The sequence below is a fragment of the Prenolepis imparis genome, unplaced genomic scaffold (genome assembly GCF_030444845.1).
Source record: "Prenolepis imparis isolate NDT839.2.m4 unplaced genomic scaffold, iyPreImpa1.0 SCAF_11, whole genome shotgun sequence".
In the NCBI taxonomy this organism is placed as follows: Eukaryota; Metazoa; Arthropoda; class Insecta; order Hymenoptera; family Formicidae; genus Prenolepis; species Prenolepis imparis.
In genome coordinates, this window is record NW_028141169.1 from 3317699 (window position 1) to 3338738 (window position 21040).

At 30.5% G+C, this 21040-nt stretch overlaps 1 protein-coding gene across 16 annotated transcripts in view; it reads left to right on the forward strand.

Annotated features, from left to right (window-relative positions):
• The first annotated feature begins 2137 nt into the window (after positions 1-2137).
• Ndae1 (Na[+]-driven anion exchanger 1) overlaps positions 2138-21040 on the forward strand; it is a 50673-nt gene continuing 31770 nt past the window's right edge. For 6 of the 16 annotated variants that reach the window (XR_014426473.1, XM_083050364.1, XM_083050365.1 and 3 more), the window contains exon 1: positions 9931-10519. Coding sequence is in view for 11 of the 16 variants with exons in the window: in XM_083050364.1 (XP_082906490.1) it covers positions 10485-10519 (35 nt within the window). In the remaining 5 variants the exon portion in view is untranslated. Of the gene's footprint in view, positions 2289-5584; positions 5816-9929; positions 10520-16998; positions 17459-21040 lie in introns of those variants that run through there. The other 10 variants (XR_014426474.1, XM_083050373.1, XM_083050377.1 and 7 more) reach the window with 5 other exon arrangements.

Consider the following 21040-nt stretch of genomic DNA (forward strand, 5'->3'; position numbering starts at 1 on the left):
TTGATTTCTGTCAAAAAATATTAATCGCACAGATAAGGCATTATAACATATTATTTATAACATTATTATATTAAATTTTATAACATATTTTTATGTTAAAATTTAATTAGCAATGTAATGCTTTAATCATCTGATTTCTATCAAAAAATATTAACCAAGTTTAAACAAACTTTATATAAAAATATTAATTTTTTATTTAAAATCGAGGAATGGCGTAACGCGCGCTTTTGTTATTCTAATCTTTTTCTAAAAAAGACATTAAGTCGATTCTCGCAAGTATTTTTGCCTCTTTTCCGCCAAAATATTAATCAAGTTTAAAGTATAATAACATATTATTTAAAACATTATTTTATTTTACTTTTTGGACTAACTGTCAAACTGCTAATTGCTAACCCTCGCGATGACAGCCTTTCGATGTTACGAATATAACACACAACGCGAATGTCAAAAATATTAATCAAGCTTAAAGTATTATCACATATTATTTAAAACATATTATTATTTTATTTAATTTTATTTTAGACTAACTGTCAAACTGCTAACTGCTAACCCTCGCGATGACAGCCTTTCGATGCTACGAATATAACACACAACGCGAATGTCAAAAATATTAATTAAGCTTAAAGTATTATCACATATTATTTAAAACATTATTATTTTATTTTATTTTATTTTGGTCAAACTACTAACTGTTAACCCTCGCGATGACAGTCTTTCGATGCTACGAATATAACACACAACGCGAATCGACAGAGAACCAATCAGCATTGCGGAAAAGAGGCAACAATACTTCGAGACTTTCGAGAATCGACTTAACATGCACTTTTTAGAAATGGAATTGTATTTTTTTTCAGTTTATACATACGTCGTTTATACAAATGTGAATTAGTCTATTAAGTTTTAACTGAGCAAGAAACTGAAGCAATTAACTTTGTGTCGGCGACCGTATTCTTTGGGAGCAACGAACGACCTTCAGACATCCTTTCACCTTGTGCCAATGTCCTGTTGAGCCACCCTCCGGACTTGGGTCCATAGACTTGGTAATCTTTGCTCCGATCTCGTTTGTTGAAAATTTTATAATACAACTAGAAAGATTTGTATGTACGCGAGAGATCGATTCGAGTTTTGGCAATAATAAATCTTTAAAAACCAAATATCGATCTATGTGTAAAATAATCTCACTATAAAATTATATAATCTTAATATCATAAATTCCGCAGCTGCAGTAGTAATTATTAGTACCTGATACTAAAATTCCTAAGATATATTAATCATGAAAAATAAATATCTGTATACATATATTCTAGAGAAAAACAATGATTAATAATGCATGATCTTAATATCTTTGTAAATAAACATTTATGACAAAGAATAATGATATTTCTATTTACAAGCATAATAATATTAAAATATATCAAAAAATCCTATTTATATTTAAATTTAAGAAAACTTGGGATATGGAAAGATACACAAATAAGATTCTTTTATCCATTTTTTTGGCGTTTTTGTGGAGGCTTGTATATACATATTGTCATATTTGTGTTTCATTTATTCCTATCGCATGCGTTACGAAAGGTCAAAGACTATATACATACATACATATTTCAAGAATTTACATACATTTCAAAAATGTATGGAACCGAAGTGTTGATGGGTCGTTCACTGATATGTACATATATCCCCAACTTCGTCTATCTTTTCTTCCCTCTTCCGAATAGCACCTGCGACATCGTCTACCTTCTTTGACCATTTATGATAATTATTGATCTGTCAAAAAAATCTTCGTCGAAACAGGCAGATGCCCTTCTGAGACAACGAGAGCGCAAACAACCGAGACAACAGATTGCCGATGAACGCTATATACGAAGAAGAGAAACGACGGGGCTGGTCGAACAAACGCGGAGAGGAGTGTCGTCCACGTGGATCAATACCGAAGAGCGTGGAAGCGCCTCCACCTTTTGCTACGAGCAGTACTCTCGCGCCGCGGACACGCGTCGCACGCTCCTTCCTTCCGTGTCGGTCCTTCGTCTAAAGGTCCGAGGGTTGACACGGGGACGTCGTCGTTGCACGCCGACGTTGTCCTTCGTCCTCGCCCTGCGGGAGGATGCGACTCGCCCGTCAATCGGGAAAGAAGGATCCCTAGATCTCGTGCGCGACGTGCCTTACCCGTTCCCTCTTGCACTTTTCTTTCATCTTCATTCCGTGAATACACACATCCGGGGTGACACGACAGAAACGAGAGAGGCACTCTTGGATTTGTTTTCTCGCTCGCGTGCGAGAAAATCTGCGTGCGTATACATTTTTTATCCTCTGCTGCTCCTTTTAATATAAATATTGTTCTTTTATTTCATCTTTCTGCATCTTTGCAATACTCGTATAACTCGTATTTACTTGGTATTAAAGAACAGGTTTTTGGGGTAATTTCAGCTACACATAGATCAGCTAACTTTAGCGCAACATTTAAATTAATGCGCTACGTGCTCAGAAAAAAAAAACAGTTATATTTCTGATAATTGTATCTAAAAGTTTACTAAAGTTTACTAAAGATGAAGTCGTCGGATATAAGCGAACTATATTAGTTGGCTTGATCACGAATGCAAGAGTCGTTCCGCTTTTCCGCGATTTTTTTTTTTTCAAAAGGAAAAGAAAGCGTGAGAAAGAAAAGATATTCTTACTTTTTCTTCTATAATATATCTAGCAAAGAAGTTCTTACGAGATTTTTTCCCTCATTCACGTGAAAGATAGCATTTGTGAAGTATATATCGCATCGCTTGTTCAGTTATTCATCTGAATGTACGTACATTGATTCATTTATTATTTCAACGATATTTCTCGAAATGCATAATTGATTATACAAGAATACTTAAATTTAAATGAAGCTTTGTCGTTACTTCATAACGATGCTTATTTACAATCGAGAAAAGATTCATATTTTCTTAGAAATATCATAGAATCCCAGAATCACGTTTTTCTCCTTTGCGTGTCGCATTATTATTCAGATGAACACCTGTCAAATGATTGCACATGCTTGCTTCGTAATAAGATTCGAATAGCAGTAATCTGAATATGAATATCTTGGGGAACTGAATATTTTTAATATAATATTACTAATATAATAATATTAGAAATATAAATTAGGGGAACATTTCTCGTGTATATAAAGAATACTCTTTAATAAAAAAAAGTAAAGGGAAGGGAATCTTATATATGTATATGTATATAAATAAGAATAATCGAGATCGAATTTTTTATTATATATTCACGTAATCACAAAAGATGTCCCAAAAATCATTACGGTTCTTTAAATTATAAAAATTATAAAATTTAAAGAAGGATATCTTCGAGGTTCTCTGAAAACAACAAAATCTAATTGAGATAAAAGATAACTATTATAAAAAATAATAGTGAAAAAACACTCTTATATTATGCATTCAAAATTAAATGTTTCAAATATTCTCTCTCTTATCTACATATTTACTCATTTTTGCCTTTTTTATGTGCTCCGAAAGAAATACTAAACAAAAATAATACATTTATATTTCATGAGTACTTTTATAAATAAAATAAAATTAATTATAAATAAAATAAATTTATATATAAATAGAGATATAAGATGTGTGTGAAAGAAAGTATTGTTGTCGAATATATCCCTAAAAAACATGACTCTGTACATTATTGATGTATCTTCGTGCATTGACCATTTTCCCTCGTTCGATGTTGTCGAAAAATTTCTTGCAAACGTATCGTTGTCGTCGTGATTCATAAATAAATCGACGTGTCTTATTTCACGATTTGTCATGCGGTCGAACACGAAAAAAATAATTTGCCTCGTTGCATCGTATCGTATGTCTTCCACGTTTCATGTTGCGGACAGTTATTACACGCGATTCTTATTGAGAGTCACTAAACTTTCTCACACTGAAAAAAAATACTGTTGAATCAACAACATTTTTGTAGTTAAATTTTATTTTATTAATTCAATGATATTATTAATAAAATAAAATTTAACTACAAAAATGTTGTTGATTTAACAGTATTTTTTTCTCAGTGCAGTAATAAGCGTCGTTCAATACAGACGAGATTTTTTCTCCTTATCATTCAGTTGCTATTTGAGGCTTGTGCTTAATTTTTATTTGATTCTCTTTCTGTGCTATTTAATATTTTATTCCTTTAATTTTCTTTTTGTTAGAGATTGTGTTGTAATGTTGGCTTTTTATTCCCGATGTAAACTCAATGAAAAGGAAAAAAGTGGAAAGGAAAGATAATATTTAAAATTGGTATTCTATTAATATCGTGGAATAAACTTATTCGTATCTTAAAAAGGCATCAACTTAAAATTCAATATTGACAGATGTCTTTTCTCGCTAGTAAATTCTATTTTTATGATATTACACAAACACAGTTTTATTTGTAGAGATTTAAATAAAATAATCCATAGTATAAATTAGGCTTAACTTGACAGTAGAATTAGAGATAATTAAATATGCGTATAATAAATCGCATGTAGTATATTGATATTTTAAATCATTCCGTCAAATATCGCAAGCGTTATCATATATATAATGTAAAAAGATTTTTATTAATAACTAATTAATAATAAAAATAAATAATTAATGTATATATTACACGAAAGTATAATGAAGAATTATATTGCTCATAAAAGATTGTTCATTCTTTTATTCAAACTTTTGTATCGAGATAGCCTTGATATCAATGCTGATATCATGCCTCACTGACTCCGAAGTTAAAATATTAATAGCAACAATAATTTATAAAATATCCAGAGTAAAAGTACTTTACAAAATCTAAATAATACATAAATAAAGAAAAAAATATTTAGTGTGTCGACTCGAGCAAAATTCGGTATCAGGCTATCATTTATATTCTCTTATCGTAATTATCGATGCATTGTAAGCACCTTTAGAAACAGAAGAGAAAGTCCATGTTAAACGCGAAGGGCGCGAAGGGCGCGAAGGGCGGCTTGCGTTCGATATTACGTTTGTGGCAGTTGCAGTTGCGAGCGATAGGGCGGATATAGTGAAGGTTGCATGAATTTGTAACGTCAGCTTTTTATAGACGGCATTAATTCCTACAATTTGCTGTCGACAGGTCAAGGCGAGATTAAACTCCGAATCGACGATGAACATTCTCATATTTAAAAGTTATCGCTTTTCGATTTTATTCCAGTTTTTCGGAATAATATTCTGGGAGCGATTTTATCGATTTTATTAAAAAGTAACTTTAATATAACTTTAACTTTCCTTACTTTCGTGTATAATTCTTCTTTCTTTTTACGAAACTTACAACTTGTTTAATATCCAATTGTATGTGCCTTATATTGTATTTAATTTCTATAAACTGTGTTGACTGGGAACAAATTTTTCTGCAGTAAATTTTTGTATTTATAAAAGTATCTCGAGTAAAACATTTTATTCAATCCCTGTATATAATTTTTCTACAGAGATAGTTTAATTTAATCTTCCACCTCCCTGTATTTAATTCAATCTGTCCTTTCTTCCATTCTTAAGAAATTGTTGCAAATAATTGAAAACTTACGTTCTCCGACTTTCCCAATTTTTTTCAGCATGAAATCTTTGAAACGTCGCGCACGGGAGGAGATTTCATAGAAGATCTTAATTAAGAAAATATCAAAACTCTCTCCTCGGTGGTGATCAAAATCGAGTCATCGATTTTATTCGCGCGTACAAAGTGTGACTTCCTGTGGTTATGCGGACAGTTTGATAGAACATCATCAAATTGTGAAGGAAAGAAAGTTACAATCAGGGTGTATTCAAGACTGCCAGTAAATCAGGAGGTAAGAACACATGTATAGCAAATATGTTAAAGACTCTCTGCAATAACGTATTTCGAATAAATGCTAAATGACGTGTAAAATGACATTAACATAATGAATTATAATATATGTTACATATTGCCATGATAATATATGGATACTGTAAATACAGAATTTCAGCGTATTCAAAATACGATATTGCAAAAACTCTTTATTAATGCATGTTATTTGAACAAGAATATAGTAAATTATAGTCAGTAAGTGATATTATAATATGCAAATGTTTGATATTTTATTTAATAAAGAGATCAAATAATGAGTAATAGATTAAATTTATTTGAGAAACGAAACTGTATAATATTAAATTATCGATGGTACATCATTGGTACGTGGACTCGACGTGAATCCAAACTACTCCAAACTAGTTCAGACTAGATTAACATTCTATATGGATTGTATTATTGAGGATATCATCCACAAGAGATATCAGCTTGTCATTGATCACGTAACCATCGTAATTCATGATTCTACATTGCTTTAAAGATAAAGTGATGAAATAACGAAAATGTAATATAAACATTTACCTTTTTAAAAATATGCGTTTATATTTTATATAATTGGTAAAAAAGTTATTTAATAAACATAATATTTTTTATAATTACTACATGGAGAGAGAAAATATATACGTTTTACGTTTGCCGTTTATTTGAAATGAAAATAACTCATGAAGCAACGACTTGTGATACCAGAGCATAAAACTATTTGGCAGATATTATGAGTCACTCGGCAATTGCCGAAAGATTCTGTTGGCTAGTCGTCTTACGTGTCATTATGACGGGATGAGGATTAGGCGTTATCATTTAATCACGTGTTCGCACGAGACACGCGTTAAATTGGTCTCACATGCAATTAACGCACATATGCTGGTTTTGTACTATCTAATTTATCGTCAGACAATAGATCGGCCGTGCCGAGAGGTAACGAGGAAAATGACGAGTTGTCAATGCCACGAAACACTATTTACGAGTCTTAAGTGTGTACTGATTGGCTCTAAAAAGACTCACAGTGCTTAAACAGACGCTAATTGAGAGCGGTTTAACGCGAGAGGCACGTGTTCGTTGTAAAGAATGATAACTTTCTCATGCATATCACGTAAGTCACATGATGAATAGAGTTAATTTTTCCCTAATAAAAATCTCTAAAAGGATTTTCTGATTACATCTCTACTTACATTTATATTAGAAAGAGAGAGAGAAAGAGATTTTTCCAATTACATTTAACATATTATATAGAATTTTCTTGAATGAAACACGAATAAAATTGAAAATCGTATTAAATCAGTTTATTTAATAATTTCTTTTAACTGAGGGGAGAAATATATTTTATAATTAATTTTAAAATTTTTTATAAATATATTTTATATTTAATTTTAAAACATAAGGAAATAAATTTTTGATCAAATTTTCGCTATGAGAAATTCTTTTCGATTCCAAATTTTTCGCTGAAAAATTATTCATTAAATTTCTTCATTAAATGATACGAGAGCATTCTGTAATAATCATTATCGTTTATAGTGATAGATAGTTTTCCTTACTTACTCGCAAATAAATGATTGAATAAAAATATAAATATGATACAAAGTGTAACTGATAGTATAGTGTTTTTTTAGATAACAAGAATCTGGAGAAAAATCATTACATTTTTAACAGTTAGAGGAAAGATATGAATTGTGAAATATGTACATTATATGTTGCGCAACAATACTGTGCATACGAAAGTTTGCAACGGCATTATTTGATTCTCTGCTAGACAGCGTGTCTCTCGTGTCTCTCATCGTGCATCGCGAAAGTGATAACGAATTGTTCCTTCATGTGACAAACACGCTTTTGCGGCTATCATGTAATCTCTGATAATGAAACACATGGCAATAATACGCTATATTCCGAGCACGAGCGCATAATTTTTTATCTGTTGTGCAAAAGCATCTGCGCCTAATTATGTTCGTATTATCTTCGAATTGGTATTAACTAGCTATCTCTGGTTCTTAGTGGTTCACATCATTTGTCATCGTAAAAATACGGGTAAAGATAGAAATCTAAGGATTTACATAAAAGGGAATTTAAACAAGCGATTGCATAATAAAAAGATGGTAAAAAATTATAAAAACTCGTTAAAAAATAACAAAATGATTCTCCTTCACAATAGATCTACTTCTATTGTATATTTATTGTTATAGCGGAATCTTATGCGTGTGTATATACATATATAAAATAATATTTTTATATATAAAAATCCTAAACGGAATTCTCTTCAAAAATTGAAAATTATTAATTATTAATTATATAACAGAAACCAGAGTCATACAATATACATGCATAGATATACAAATATATAATTTTAAAAACTTTAGATATCTTTATATTAAGTGTAAGGTGTGTGAAAACAATTTAAATAAATTTAAATAATTTTGAAAAATTTTATTTTTTCTTGTATAACAATTCTTCTAATGCAATTGTTATGTAATTTTTATGTTAGTAATGTTATTAATAATTCTTTGTCTATGTGTACAAATATTCTTTATAGTAACTTAATTATATAGGTATTAAAAAGTAATTGTGTGTGTGTGAGTATAATTGTTGATTAAAATTTGAGTCATAAACATATAGAGGCCCGTAAAATGATCCTTAGATATATAATGCATAATTATACGAATTGATCTCTCGTGGGTATGACTTATCACAAATACAGCACGCAATGGACATTTGCACAATTAATGATTTATAACATATTCTGCTATTTCCCTCTCTGTAGATTACGCGCTATAGTATGCTAATTAAGACTCTTTGCTATCGGAAATAATTGCTTGAATAAATTTTTTTGCATATATGTATATAATGAGCTTGTAATACTGTAATTTTACTGATTTTTTTATGATTAAATATTTATTTTTATATATAGAGTTATTTCAATTTTTTATATATCTGCTAATTAAAAGATACGTAAAAAAATAATATTTACTATTGACGATTATGGAAAAGTAAAATAATGAAACGTCAGCATATTATTGACGAATACACATGTGTTGCCTTTTAAAGGAAATAATTTATACAAATAAGAAACAAAAAATATGACGCATGTTTCTAATGTACGCAGCATAATATATGCAAATCTTTCCCTTCTTGTGTAAGCTAATCATAAATGCAGAACTTCTGACTACTATGTCCATATGTGTATATGCTAGTATTCACAAAGCAACGACGCATTCGCACGTCAAACTCATTATCGTAGCAATAATGCAGTCCGATGTGCAATCGATGATGCATGATTATCAGATACATGATAAATCAGATAATCAATTAAATTGTCATTTAAATTGTCATTAGCAAAACTAGCTTGGAATTACGAGAGATAAAAGCAAGATAATATTTTAGTATTTTTATGTCGTGTAATCTCCATATTTTGCGTTTTCAATATTACCGAGCTAATTATTTTACGAACGCTGATTCACACATAATCAGTGTATTTCTTATCTCACTTTTCATTATATTATTTTTACAAGATTAATTTTATATTATTTATAGTATACAAAGTGTAGCATAAATATTTTGATAAAACTAATATTAACAAAAATACTGAAATGAAAATGGAAAAACACAAAATATATATGAAGAATTTTGTTTATCCGGTTTATCTGAGAAACCACAATGTGTGTGCTGCAACCATTAAAACATGCGTACAATGTAATATTGTCTTTTTCGCACTGTTTAATTTTAAGAAGATAATTGAACTCAGAAATTGTGGCAATATAAGATATTTTTTTAATCACTACTTATATATGTACATATCGGTCGATTTTATCTATTTTATTTATTTATTTTAATCTTCTTTGAACATTGACGTTCATCAGTCTGCGATATGCGATATCAGACTGAAGAATGAACTTTTCGATTAAACATACGATTTACACATTCAATGCTACTTGGAAAAAATTGGTAATGTATCTTCAGCAACCGGAAATCAATTCCTTTTTTATAAATATATTCATATTAAAATCGAGAGTGTATTACACAAGTGTATAGTTTCTTCAAACCAGTATTTGGATGAACTGACGATCCCCTCTGCTCGACGACTGTCATCGTCACGATTTCGAAATGACAAAATGATTCCCCTCTCCGTGGGACAATCCGACCGGATTCTGGAGCATATCTCGGCACTATCTGGGCGGAGTTTCCTTATCAGAATCACCGGATGACTGTCTCCGCGCTGCTGCCAGCCACCGACTGGTTGTGCTGCGACTGACCGCGATTGCTGGTCGCTTACTGGTACCCAAGTACCGAGAAGAGTGTGATCGGAAGTTATCATCTGGCTGTCACCCGATGGTAAACAGTCCACCGGCGTACATCGCGGTGCGTAGACGTTGCGTAGACATTACGTGGTGCAACGTGGTGTGTACACGTGCATGTCCGCGTATATGTGAATGAGTGAATAGAGAAGAGAGATAGAGAGAGAAAAAGGGAAGGACACGGATAGAAATACATAGTCCAATTGAATACATTCTTGTCTGTCCACGCGTGCTTCTTTATTTACTCGTGAAGCGGCTGCGACATGAGGACCAGCAACGTCTGACGTTAGTGCATCCTCCATCATTGTGCTCATCGTCGTGGTGGCGAATCTCTTCAGCTACTAAGCAATGCAGTCGATGGAGCTCCGAGAAGACGTGCACAAGTAGCATCCTTATAATATTCACGTGGCATAATTATATTCTTGTTGCTTAATTGCTTAATTAATTTTATTCCATTCGTTATTCAAGTTACTCTTTTCTATTTTATTCTCTCTCGTATATTACACTTTTTTATATATGTATGATACAATCGTAATTAGTAATTAATAATTACTTTGAAAAATACAATGGTCAATCAGATTAATTAATAAATAATTAATAATAACATCACTGCATTCATTAATATTAATATAATGAAAAATTTATAATATGCTATATAAATAACACATTAATATATTAATGATTTTAAACCATCACGATAATGATTAATTAATGCCACCAAATGGGTCGATTCTGCAAATCGAAGAAGCAGTCTTACAATAGTGAAAAATTTATATTCGCTAACAGAGGATTTTATTTTTGTCGTATTTATATTGGATCGTAACTTGTTTGCTCGAGATTCTCGAGATGCACTCGATGTCGACTCTCAAAGAATGAAAGGCTGAAAAGATATAAGAACACAGAAACTGAAACGTGCTATCGACGTGATAGCAGATAAAGCGTGTCAATCAATTTCAGCGTATCGATATCCATCATAAAAATTTCTCAAAAGGATTTCTTAACTTCAAGAAAGAAAACGCACTGATAGCTTCAAGAAAGAAAACGCATTGATACCTACAAATATATTGAGAAAAAGGCAACTTATTTTTCTTTTCATTAAAATTAATAATACTGTTTATAGATTATCAAAAACATTATTAACTTACAATGTAAATATAAACACTTTAATTAATATTATTTTTCTTTTCTTTCGACAAATGTAATAAGAGTTTCTGTTAACAACAAAACTGTTTATACAAGTGAAATGGACTCAAATATAATTCAAATGTCATAATTGCTGAAATGTAAAAACCATATACATATAATTTCAAAAAATTAAAACAATGTGTAATTAATTGTATTAATCAGTGTTTACAAAATTTGCACGAAATGCATTTAATTCCGATACATATGTCGGTATTAAATTTATCTTGCAATATCAAATGCAAATTGACTTATTGCTAGTCGATCATTTAAGTGATGTGTTTTTCAAGCTTATATTCATAATTATTCACATGTATAATTATTGTCACGTATTGCTGAATCCGGTAAAAATCGTGAGAGAATAATTATTTCGCAATATATAGCTGGTCGATCACGTGCTGACCCGCACTTTAACCCAAGTGACGTCATTATGTATGGATTCCCTTATCAACACTTACATGTGCTTGATTCTTGAATGTTGCGACTATCGTTATCGGGGCAGAGAACCTGGAAAAAATCGGCTAGCTCGTTGAGACAGAGTCGATGATTGACGCGCGGCATATAATTGCAAGTTATCTATATGTATATCAATAGCATGTAGAAAAAAAACATGCGAAAACAGACGATATAAAATATACAACAACTTTTATCTATATATGTATATCAACAACGTTGCTTTCATTTGTTATGCGAATTAATTATTAAAAACAAATAAGTATGTTAAGAGAGTATTCTGTTTACGAAGAAATGAAAACTGTGCTGTTTCTCTGAAATGCAAATGTGAAACATCTGTTTGTTTTACCTGGAAATTTTTATTGTTTACGTATTAAACATATGCATGTACACATCATACGTTTATTATTTTATTGCATGTCATTATCAACTTGTAACTTTAGTCCTAACGATGAATCAAACATAAATTTCAAATAATATTCAGATAATAGCATTTGTCAAAAAACATGTTAGCGCGTGGACATAATTATTTATTATATTTGTCATTTTCTAAATAATTAATTTAATTTTTCTCTACATCGTAATCGGTTATTGCTGTTTTGGAGAAAATAAATTTTTCAAAATCGATAAACAACGCTCGACTAAGCGTAAGACAATTAGCTCAGATTAAATGAATATAATCTAACTTAATTGATGTTGCGATGATCCAGATAATCCAGATGATCGACAGATTGATAGTAAAAAGTTATCTTAGTCAATTAAGAAAAATGGTCGCTGTTGAAAAATTTCATAAACGGTTTGGGTGAAATAGCTTGGCTGAAAGGTAGAATTACACGTTAAAATTACAAGAAACAAAAATACACGCTTGCTGTTTCAAACTAGCGAATTCCAGATATAGAGAAACGCAAGATGTATATATGTATATACGAATCGTGAGAATATATAAATATTTTTTCAGTCAGAAAAATGTAACGTTAGCACACAAAAAATTACGTATGAATACAGGTTGCAGGACTTATTTGAGAAAGAGTGGAAAAGAACACGAGGTTATTAGAAAGTAAAGTATTCAGAAGATAATTGACCTTTGACCTTTTACCTCAAAGGTATATGAAAATTCCATTGATATTTAGTGATAATCGATTGGATTTTCGTTTCGCCTGCAGGATTATTTATTTTACGACTCTCTTCTCGATTCTCTCTTCTCAAGATAGGAAAATATTCCTCAATCTATTTATTCGCGTCGTTTTATAAAATTGCTTCTCTCATATGTTCGCATTTCTCTGATATAAACGGTTTACGTAATGTGAGATAATGTAAAAGATTTAATATATTTTGCGTCAACCCACTTTCGCGATCAGCGAAATCTTCTTGTACAACTTATATAGGTCGATATAGGTGTATCATTATGAAAATGCATGTATTATAAAAATCTTGAAAAATGAATGTACGTGTTATATACATTAATGTGCTAATCATCTTAAGTTCAAACTTACAAATATTTATCTACAAATTTTAGAGGAAATCTTTTCTATTCATCATACGCATTATTTTACGCAGATAAACTATGACACGCAATGCATTAAAATCATGTTATAAATCACATTATCACACGCTATGCTTCCTTAGCTGTATAACGCAAAAAGTTAGAAACAAAGGCTGGTTTCGCAGCGATTAGAATCATCTAGATTAGCGACATTAGCGTTATTTAAAATTGACACGATGGACCAGTGATTTTCTTCCACTATTCTCTTCGCAACGCGCAAACATTCATCTTTTCCCCTCGGCAAATGCGATGGTTATTTGAGACTGCTACCGACAATTTTGCTAATTTCAATATGCGTTGAGGCTACGTCTCGATAGCGTAAAATAGTTTTAAAGCTTTTTGTCGGTATAATAAACGCGTAGGGGAAAGAAGATTAAACTAGGGGACGACCACACGTGGTGGAGATCCCCTAAATTCTATTAAATCGAGCTTTGCCTCTTTTTCGGCAATCTATCATATTTTTCGAAAAGCTGTATAAATCAATCTTAAACACATCATTCTTATCTGTCTCTCGTGATTAAAGATCAATATTAATAAAGATCAATATTTGCTTTTTTATATATATCAATGATATATTATTATTAGTCTAATAAGATTTATTAAAAGTTACTTAATTTGTCACACGTGTGCGCAAAATTACGTTACAATAAGTAAATGCATTTTTCATGTATGGAACGAAAATTATACATATATTAGAATTATCATTTCATGAGTCACGCCCGTTACTGTCGTAAATGGTCTTTTTATCAATTTTTTTATTGGTTTGCCTTTAATTCCAAGTCTGTCTTTTCTTGATTATCTGTTAGACTGAAAAATAAACATGCCATTGACACACATGCCAGTATCAACACGATACGTTTATGTTACGATATAGCGTTAATCGGAGTTTATTTGTTTTTCAATAGTTCTTTCGTGAAAATATCATTCAATCGATTAGCTACGTGTGTTGCGAATAATCATATTTCAAAAAAATTATTTAATAAAATGGTTTCGTTATTGCATATGTGGTGTATCTGCCATGCGACAATAGTAACAATGTTACATATACATGTAATGAATTTGTCATTAAAATGACATATGTAATATATAATTTTGATGACAAATTCTTTGACAAAACAAAAGAGCTGATTTTTGATGATCTTATTAAAATAGATATATTATATACACAGATGTGTGGGACATCTTTCTGAAAACATTTCACACAATATAATCTGATTCGAAGTTCAACTTCTTTTACAAGCTTCTTTACACCAGCACTGATGAATACCTGAAGACAAGAAATAATTTACAAATATTTAATTGACATCCTTATTTAATGATAAGTCGAGCGTTGTATTTTTTATTTTTGTATTGATAAAATATCGAAATATTTTGTGTGGAAAACGTTTTGCTCTATTTTAAAGCCGACTTGTTTTATTCGCCTTTCACTGACGACAAGTGAAAAATGTTTTTGATACGATGTCATTTCCAAACCAAAAGTATTCATGCGTTAAATATATGTTCCACTTGAAAAGTTAAGTCGGACATTGAAAAAAATGGATTGACACTGTAAATATTCGACAGAATGTCAATTAAAAAAATTTTTAAGAATTTTTTTATGTGTAGGTTTCGCGATTTTTTATATAACTTATATATTAGAAATATTCAAATATTGTGTTTTTATATAAAAATTTATTTAAAAAGTGTGACCTTTCACAGACATGTATTTTTGAATGAATCTTTAATGATATATTATTTTTGTCAAAATCACAATGTTAAATTTCTCTATTTACAAAGGAATCCAACATTTATTTAATATTAGCACGGAAACTTATATTATTCCGTTCTTGAGATTTATAGCAATCATTAGCGTTGCGAATTTGGAGAGCATTTGATAAGGACAATTATTGGCGATCACGATAATCGATGTGTGATATAAAGGAGGCATTAATTATTATCCCTCCAGGTTTGAATCATCATCTCAATTACATATATAATTAATACATTTACAAGCAAATTGCATACGACAATCGCTACGTATCGCCATATGCGCCCACCGGACTCGCTGCCATTTTCGTCTCTATTAAATCATCAATTATCGCCGCATGTCCGCGGAAAAGTGCCGTATCACAAGGACTTTTTCATTTGACGTTGTTGTCCCTCGTTAATGCTCTCATTGGCCCGTCCGCCGCTTGATTATCAACCCGAGCATTGTCCGCTTCCTCGTCCAAATTCGTTAACTCATTCCGAAACCGGAAGCTCAGTGCAATGCACCGCGTAACGTTAGTTCCTTCTGCTATCGTATACTTTCCATCGTCATTTATACAAAGTAGTAAAATATTTTATATGTATATTTAGACCTTCTCGTTAAAAATTCTTCATTTTTTTTATTAAAAGCGGCATTTAAATATGTTAAATCTATAACATTTTAATAATTAAAATGTGTAGCTTATGATGTGTCGAAAACATTTCTAACATAATCAAAGATATTTTTTTGATAATTTGTTAACAGAATTAAAAACTTTTTATAGCAAATTTTTTAATTAGATATGAATTTTATCAAGATTTATTGATATTCGTTATAAATATGAAGTCAATATTCGTCAATAAACAGATATAAGACATGACATGATGAAATGAGAAATAGTTTAATGAATTATATGTATATTAATTGAGAAGACATTTGGTTTATGGATACAATACGTTACGAAATTGTTCTTGGTTTATTTGTTAATATGAATTGTAGAAAGATTTTGATTATAATAAATTTAAATAAAAATGTTAAATGCGCGAATTAATTGGATGTTCAAAACACTTTAATAAACTACATACATATGTAGTCTCAAATTAAATTATGTTTAAAAAGTGTGACTTTTTATAATATAAATGATTAAATAATTCTCGTAAGAAAGAGAAAAGAGAGAGCAAATAATTCTCTTTTCCATTGATAAACTAAGCGAGCAATTCTTCTAGCAATCAAACAATACAATCATTTTCTCTCCTCAAATCATCTGCCCTCTATTACAGAGGCAACCTGGGCAAATAGGTCGTTCATTATGTAGAGCTTTGTACATAGATACAACCTAGTAATCGTATTGCGGTAATTATCCATTTGACGACGGTTGATGATTCGTCGACAACGACAATGCGATCTTGACATTCCGTTGGTGACCTCACAGATCACGAGGAAAGTGCAACCAATGAATAATTCATTGAAGGCAATATGTACCAGAGATACTTTTTCTATAAAAAACACTGCATTTTTTATTTATAATGACAAAGAAAATTAATCTATTTCCAGAGTAAATTCGAGTATTTCCACTTATCATTTTTGGAGCAGAGATGTGATATATCATAACAATCTAATAAAATATTTAATAAAGTAATATTGTGTTGACGAGTTTTCAAATAATAATTTTAATCGATTAGCATGACGTTTTAATATTCAGTTATATCGATTGGCAATTTTGCTAATGATTAATTATCCGGAATTACCTAAGAATATAAACTAGTCTTTGGCCAATTATCATTATCCCATCTAACACTCGAATGTTTGCAATACTAATATGTACACATTAATAATAATTCTCTTATATCAACGTCTCAATAAAAAAACTATATACACCAAACTTAATGCATTAATTATTATACTTAAGGAGTACACATAAGATAGAAGGTCGCCGCGAGACCTTGAAAGAGCATTTCATTGAGTATGCATAACGCGGGATCGCGGCACCGTCGTATTCTACTGTCTTTCTCTGCGAAGACACACACTGATCCGGGGCGACCCTGACAGCACGTGTATACGTCGTTCGGGTTTATATCGAGCGTTGCAATTGCGTTGGTCGCCGAGAGAGCTGCACCTGGCAGCGGCCACGAAAAAGCAGATTAAGCAGCGACACCGTCCCCTTCCTTCCTGTTCCATCCGCGACTAATTCGCGTCGAAAGCTCGTCGTTTCGCGCCAGTTACATCTGCGACTACGTGCATACGCGGTGTGCAACGTTTAATTGTTTCCCGCCATGTGCTCTCGGGACCGAGATATAAGAAATGTCACCCGCTCGGTGATCATCTCAAACGTCTGTCTCGCGTGATTGAGCGTCGTTGAAGTCGGAGATAGTCGGGCAAGAATAAGAAAAAGACAAGATTAATCACTTCTGAAACAAGGTAACAATCTTGGGCAAGAGAAATTTATCTTTTTATTGTAATCTCTTGTCTCATCTTGTCATTTTATGATTTAAATAAAACAAATTGAGAATTTAAAAGACTTATTAAAAAATTTTATATTATTATTAATGATTTAAAATTTATTAAACAAATATTGTATAATATAAAAAATTTTTATATCGTCATTAATAATTGATTATTATTTAAAATTTCTTAAGCAAATATTATTTAAGAAAACATGGTTGAATAAATAGCACAATCGAATAAACAGATAAAGTAAACAAAGAAGCCTTCACAGTTAAAAATAGGAAACTCAGTATCAAATGAAAAACAAGTATATAGCAAAGAGTTTTACACACACACAAGTAGCAAAGAGAGAAGAATATATTATAATCTTTATTTAATATAACTTAGTCTTTGTTAGGACAAAGCACAAAACTATCGCTATAACGCGCATGTCAAAATTAACATCCGCAGTGTAGGCGGATAATCGTAGTGTACTATATTTTTTTATATGTCGTGACGCATTGTCTGACAAGAATAAGTATCATGCAGTACATTATGTTTCAGTAAACTTGGCATAATCGTTCTTTGTTAATTATTATCAATTATTTTTTGGGCTATATATGTATATAAAATTTATGAACGTATAATACTTTAACAAATTTCACTAAAATTTTATTAAAATTTTTTATTATGCGATACACAATCTGCAATTATAATAATTATTATATATATTAGATTTATATTATCTATTCATAATTTTGTTAACGTATTAATGATTCACGTTTGAGAAGTGATAAATGATAAGAATAATTACAATTTATATGAGTATTAGATCATCTACATCATATCATAATTTATTTTTATGGCTTGTTGGCAAAGTACAATGGTCACAATTAAAATAATCTAATATTAAAAACAATCCAATGAATCAGAAAAAAAGGTTTGATGAGAAGAGAGAACAATATATTTCATCAATAATATTTTTCATATCAATTTACATATAAAATTTCATATAAATTGAGGGAGAGAGAATTGTAAATAAAATCTGTTTTAATTAAAATATAACAAGAAAAAAATAATTTTTTTTTGTTAAACATTAAAAGATGCGTTCTATTATATCCACAACAAATAGGTATTTCCATCTTTAAGTTAATTTACAAATCGTCTCTCTCTGGTGCCATCAAAAAGCAGTAGGCAAAAAATTCAATCGTTACCATTTACTGTCATTTATTCATCAACTGCATTGTCATCATTGTCATTACCGCCATTGTCCCGCATAATCGCAGATTCTTGCGCGATTGTAAGAAATTTGTCACGTTGAAAAGAAACCCGACACGCGCGGAACTCTCCGTTCTGTGTGAAACAGCTGCTCGTGTCCCAGAATTAAATCGCGATTAGCATGATAATCGAATTGCTTCTGTGAGCGTGAAAGGAACGGAATGCCGATAGAATACCGTGACGACCGTGGCAGTGTTACACGATCGATTTGCGAACGTAAATTTATATACAGACAACTGTATACTAGCACACGGCTATTTCTGTTACAGAGAAACTTACATCCTCAATAATAGTGATATCAAACTTTTGTTTGCGAGATACATTGTTTATTCATGAGAGTCGCCGTCTGTCTGAAGTTTTTGATCGATCGACTTAATCTCATGTAATGAACTTGAAAGACAAAAAAAATCGAACATTTTGCATATTGATATATACAAGGAAGATTAAAAAAAGGGTAAATCGCGTTAACGTAGGCATGTTTTTCTCAGCAATTTCACATTGAGCATTTAAATTTCTTATCAGAATTTAATTTTATAACTGCTTATACATATACCCACGTTCTCATTTTTTATACATTTCACCGTGACGCCTACTTAACATTAAAGCTGTTCTGATAAACGTGAGAACAGCGTGATTAAAGATGTCGACACAGAAGGAAATTAGTAAATGTCTCAGAGGAAGAAGATGATTACGAGAGACAAAACCAAGACATCATAATAGCTGACTATATTATTATATTTGTTTTTTTCTGAGAAAAATCGACAAAAGTACTCAATTTTAATAAAAGAGAATTTTTGTAATATTCCAGAAGCTTAAAATTAAGTGGATATGATTGTTGATTAAACTAAATAACTTGTAACATTAAATTGAAACAATCAAGTGTATTACTGAAACTGCTATTTAATTATATTTGTAATATGTTTTCGGATTAAAAAGATAACTGTATTTTTTTATAATCGATATTTTCATCGTTGCTTAATAAAGGAATATTGCGCTAGAAGTGCAAAGTTACATATAAATTAAAAATTGTTGAACATATCAATATAATACATTAGTTAAATATAAATGTGCTTATAATTTAAGATTTCAACAATCGATATGTTTCCGTCTAATATTAGTAAAATTGTTTGATAAATCTAATACAATTACGATTTACTTATATATGTAGAGGCTAAATTTATAAATTATGTTAATTACTTCGTGTTTGAAAAAATATATACTGCTGTTCGTGAAAATTGCAACACAATTAATATCATTATTCCTTCATGGTATTGTATGTTTCACAAACAGCAGTATGTTAGAATTTCAAATAATAATGCTTTCTTTCTACATTGAGTTCATCATTATATAAAATCAATGTAATAATTAAATTTCATAAATTTATTACTTTGAGGTAACGTGCAATTTAATGGCGTATAATCGCTAATATGCACTCATGTAACTCTGCGTTACAATAATATAATTACGAAAAGGAAATATAATTTAATCAAAAAGGTCGCTTTAGGTTGTAGGCCAATTAAACTCACTTTCGTTCTCTTTCCCCGCTTATTGTGACAATGCATATTAATGCAGTCAATTCTCGTCACGTTTGAGTTATTCGTGCTCACATCCATTTTCCCTGATTGTAATTTTTTCTGATTTGTAATCAACCCACGTTCACTCTCTGAATCTATCTGATTGATCGAATCTATTTCTCATTTTTGCGCATAAATGTGAAAATATTTTTAAGCTGATCATCTGTCAGCTGCATGTGATCGATTGCATGTGATTATATGCATTTAGTCAGCATTGCAAGTAAGTTGTTGCGTTTCCTATGTAATACGAGAACAGGTATAGAATGTATAATACGTAGGACAAAATGATATCTTCTACTACAGAGTTGTATAACTTGTAGTCATATCGATTCAATAAAAAATAATGGTCGATTGAATAATTATAATAATTTAAGATATGCAACTTTGAATGAACATTAAATATGCTTAATAGAAATAAATACTATTTTAATATAAAAATGTGAAAATTTAAATAAAAATTTAGAAAAATTAATTTTTTTTATACAAATCGCAATTGCTATTTGCTAACCTATTTGTTTTATATATATATCGTTATCTTGATAACATAAAAAAATGATTCTACTAGCATCACCAACGATAGAGAGAATTCGCGTTCTTTAATTAACTATTTTTATAGTTAATTAAAATCTATTTAGATTAAATTTCTGTAGTAAACAAAAAGTTATTTTTAACTATGAGACTTTAGAATCCAGTTAATATTAATATACATTTCGTATTATTACAT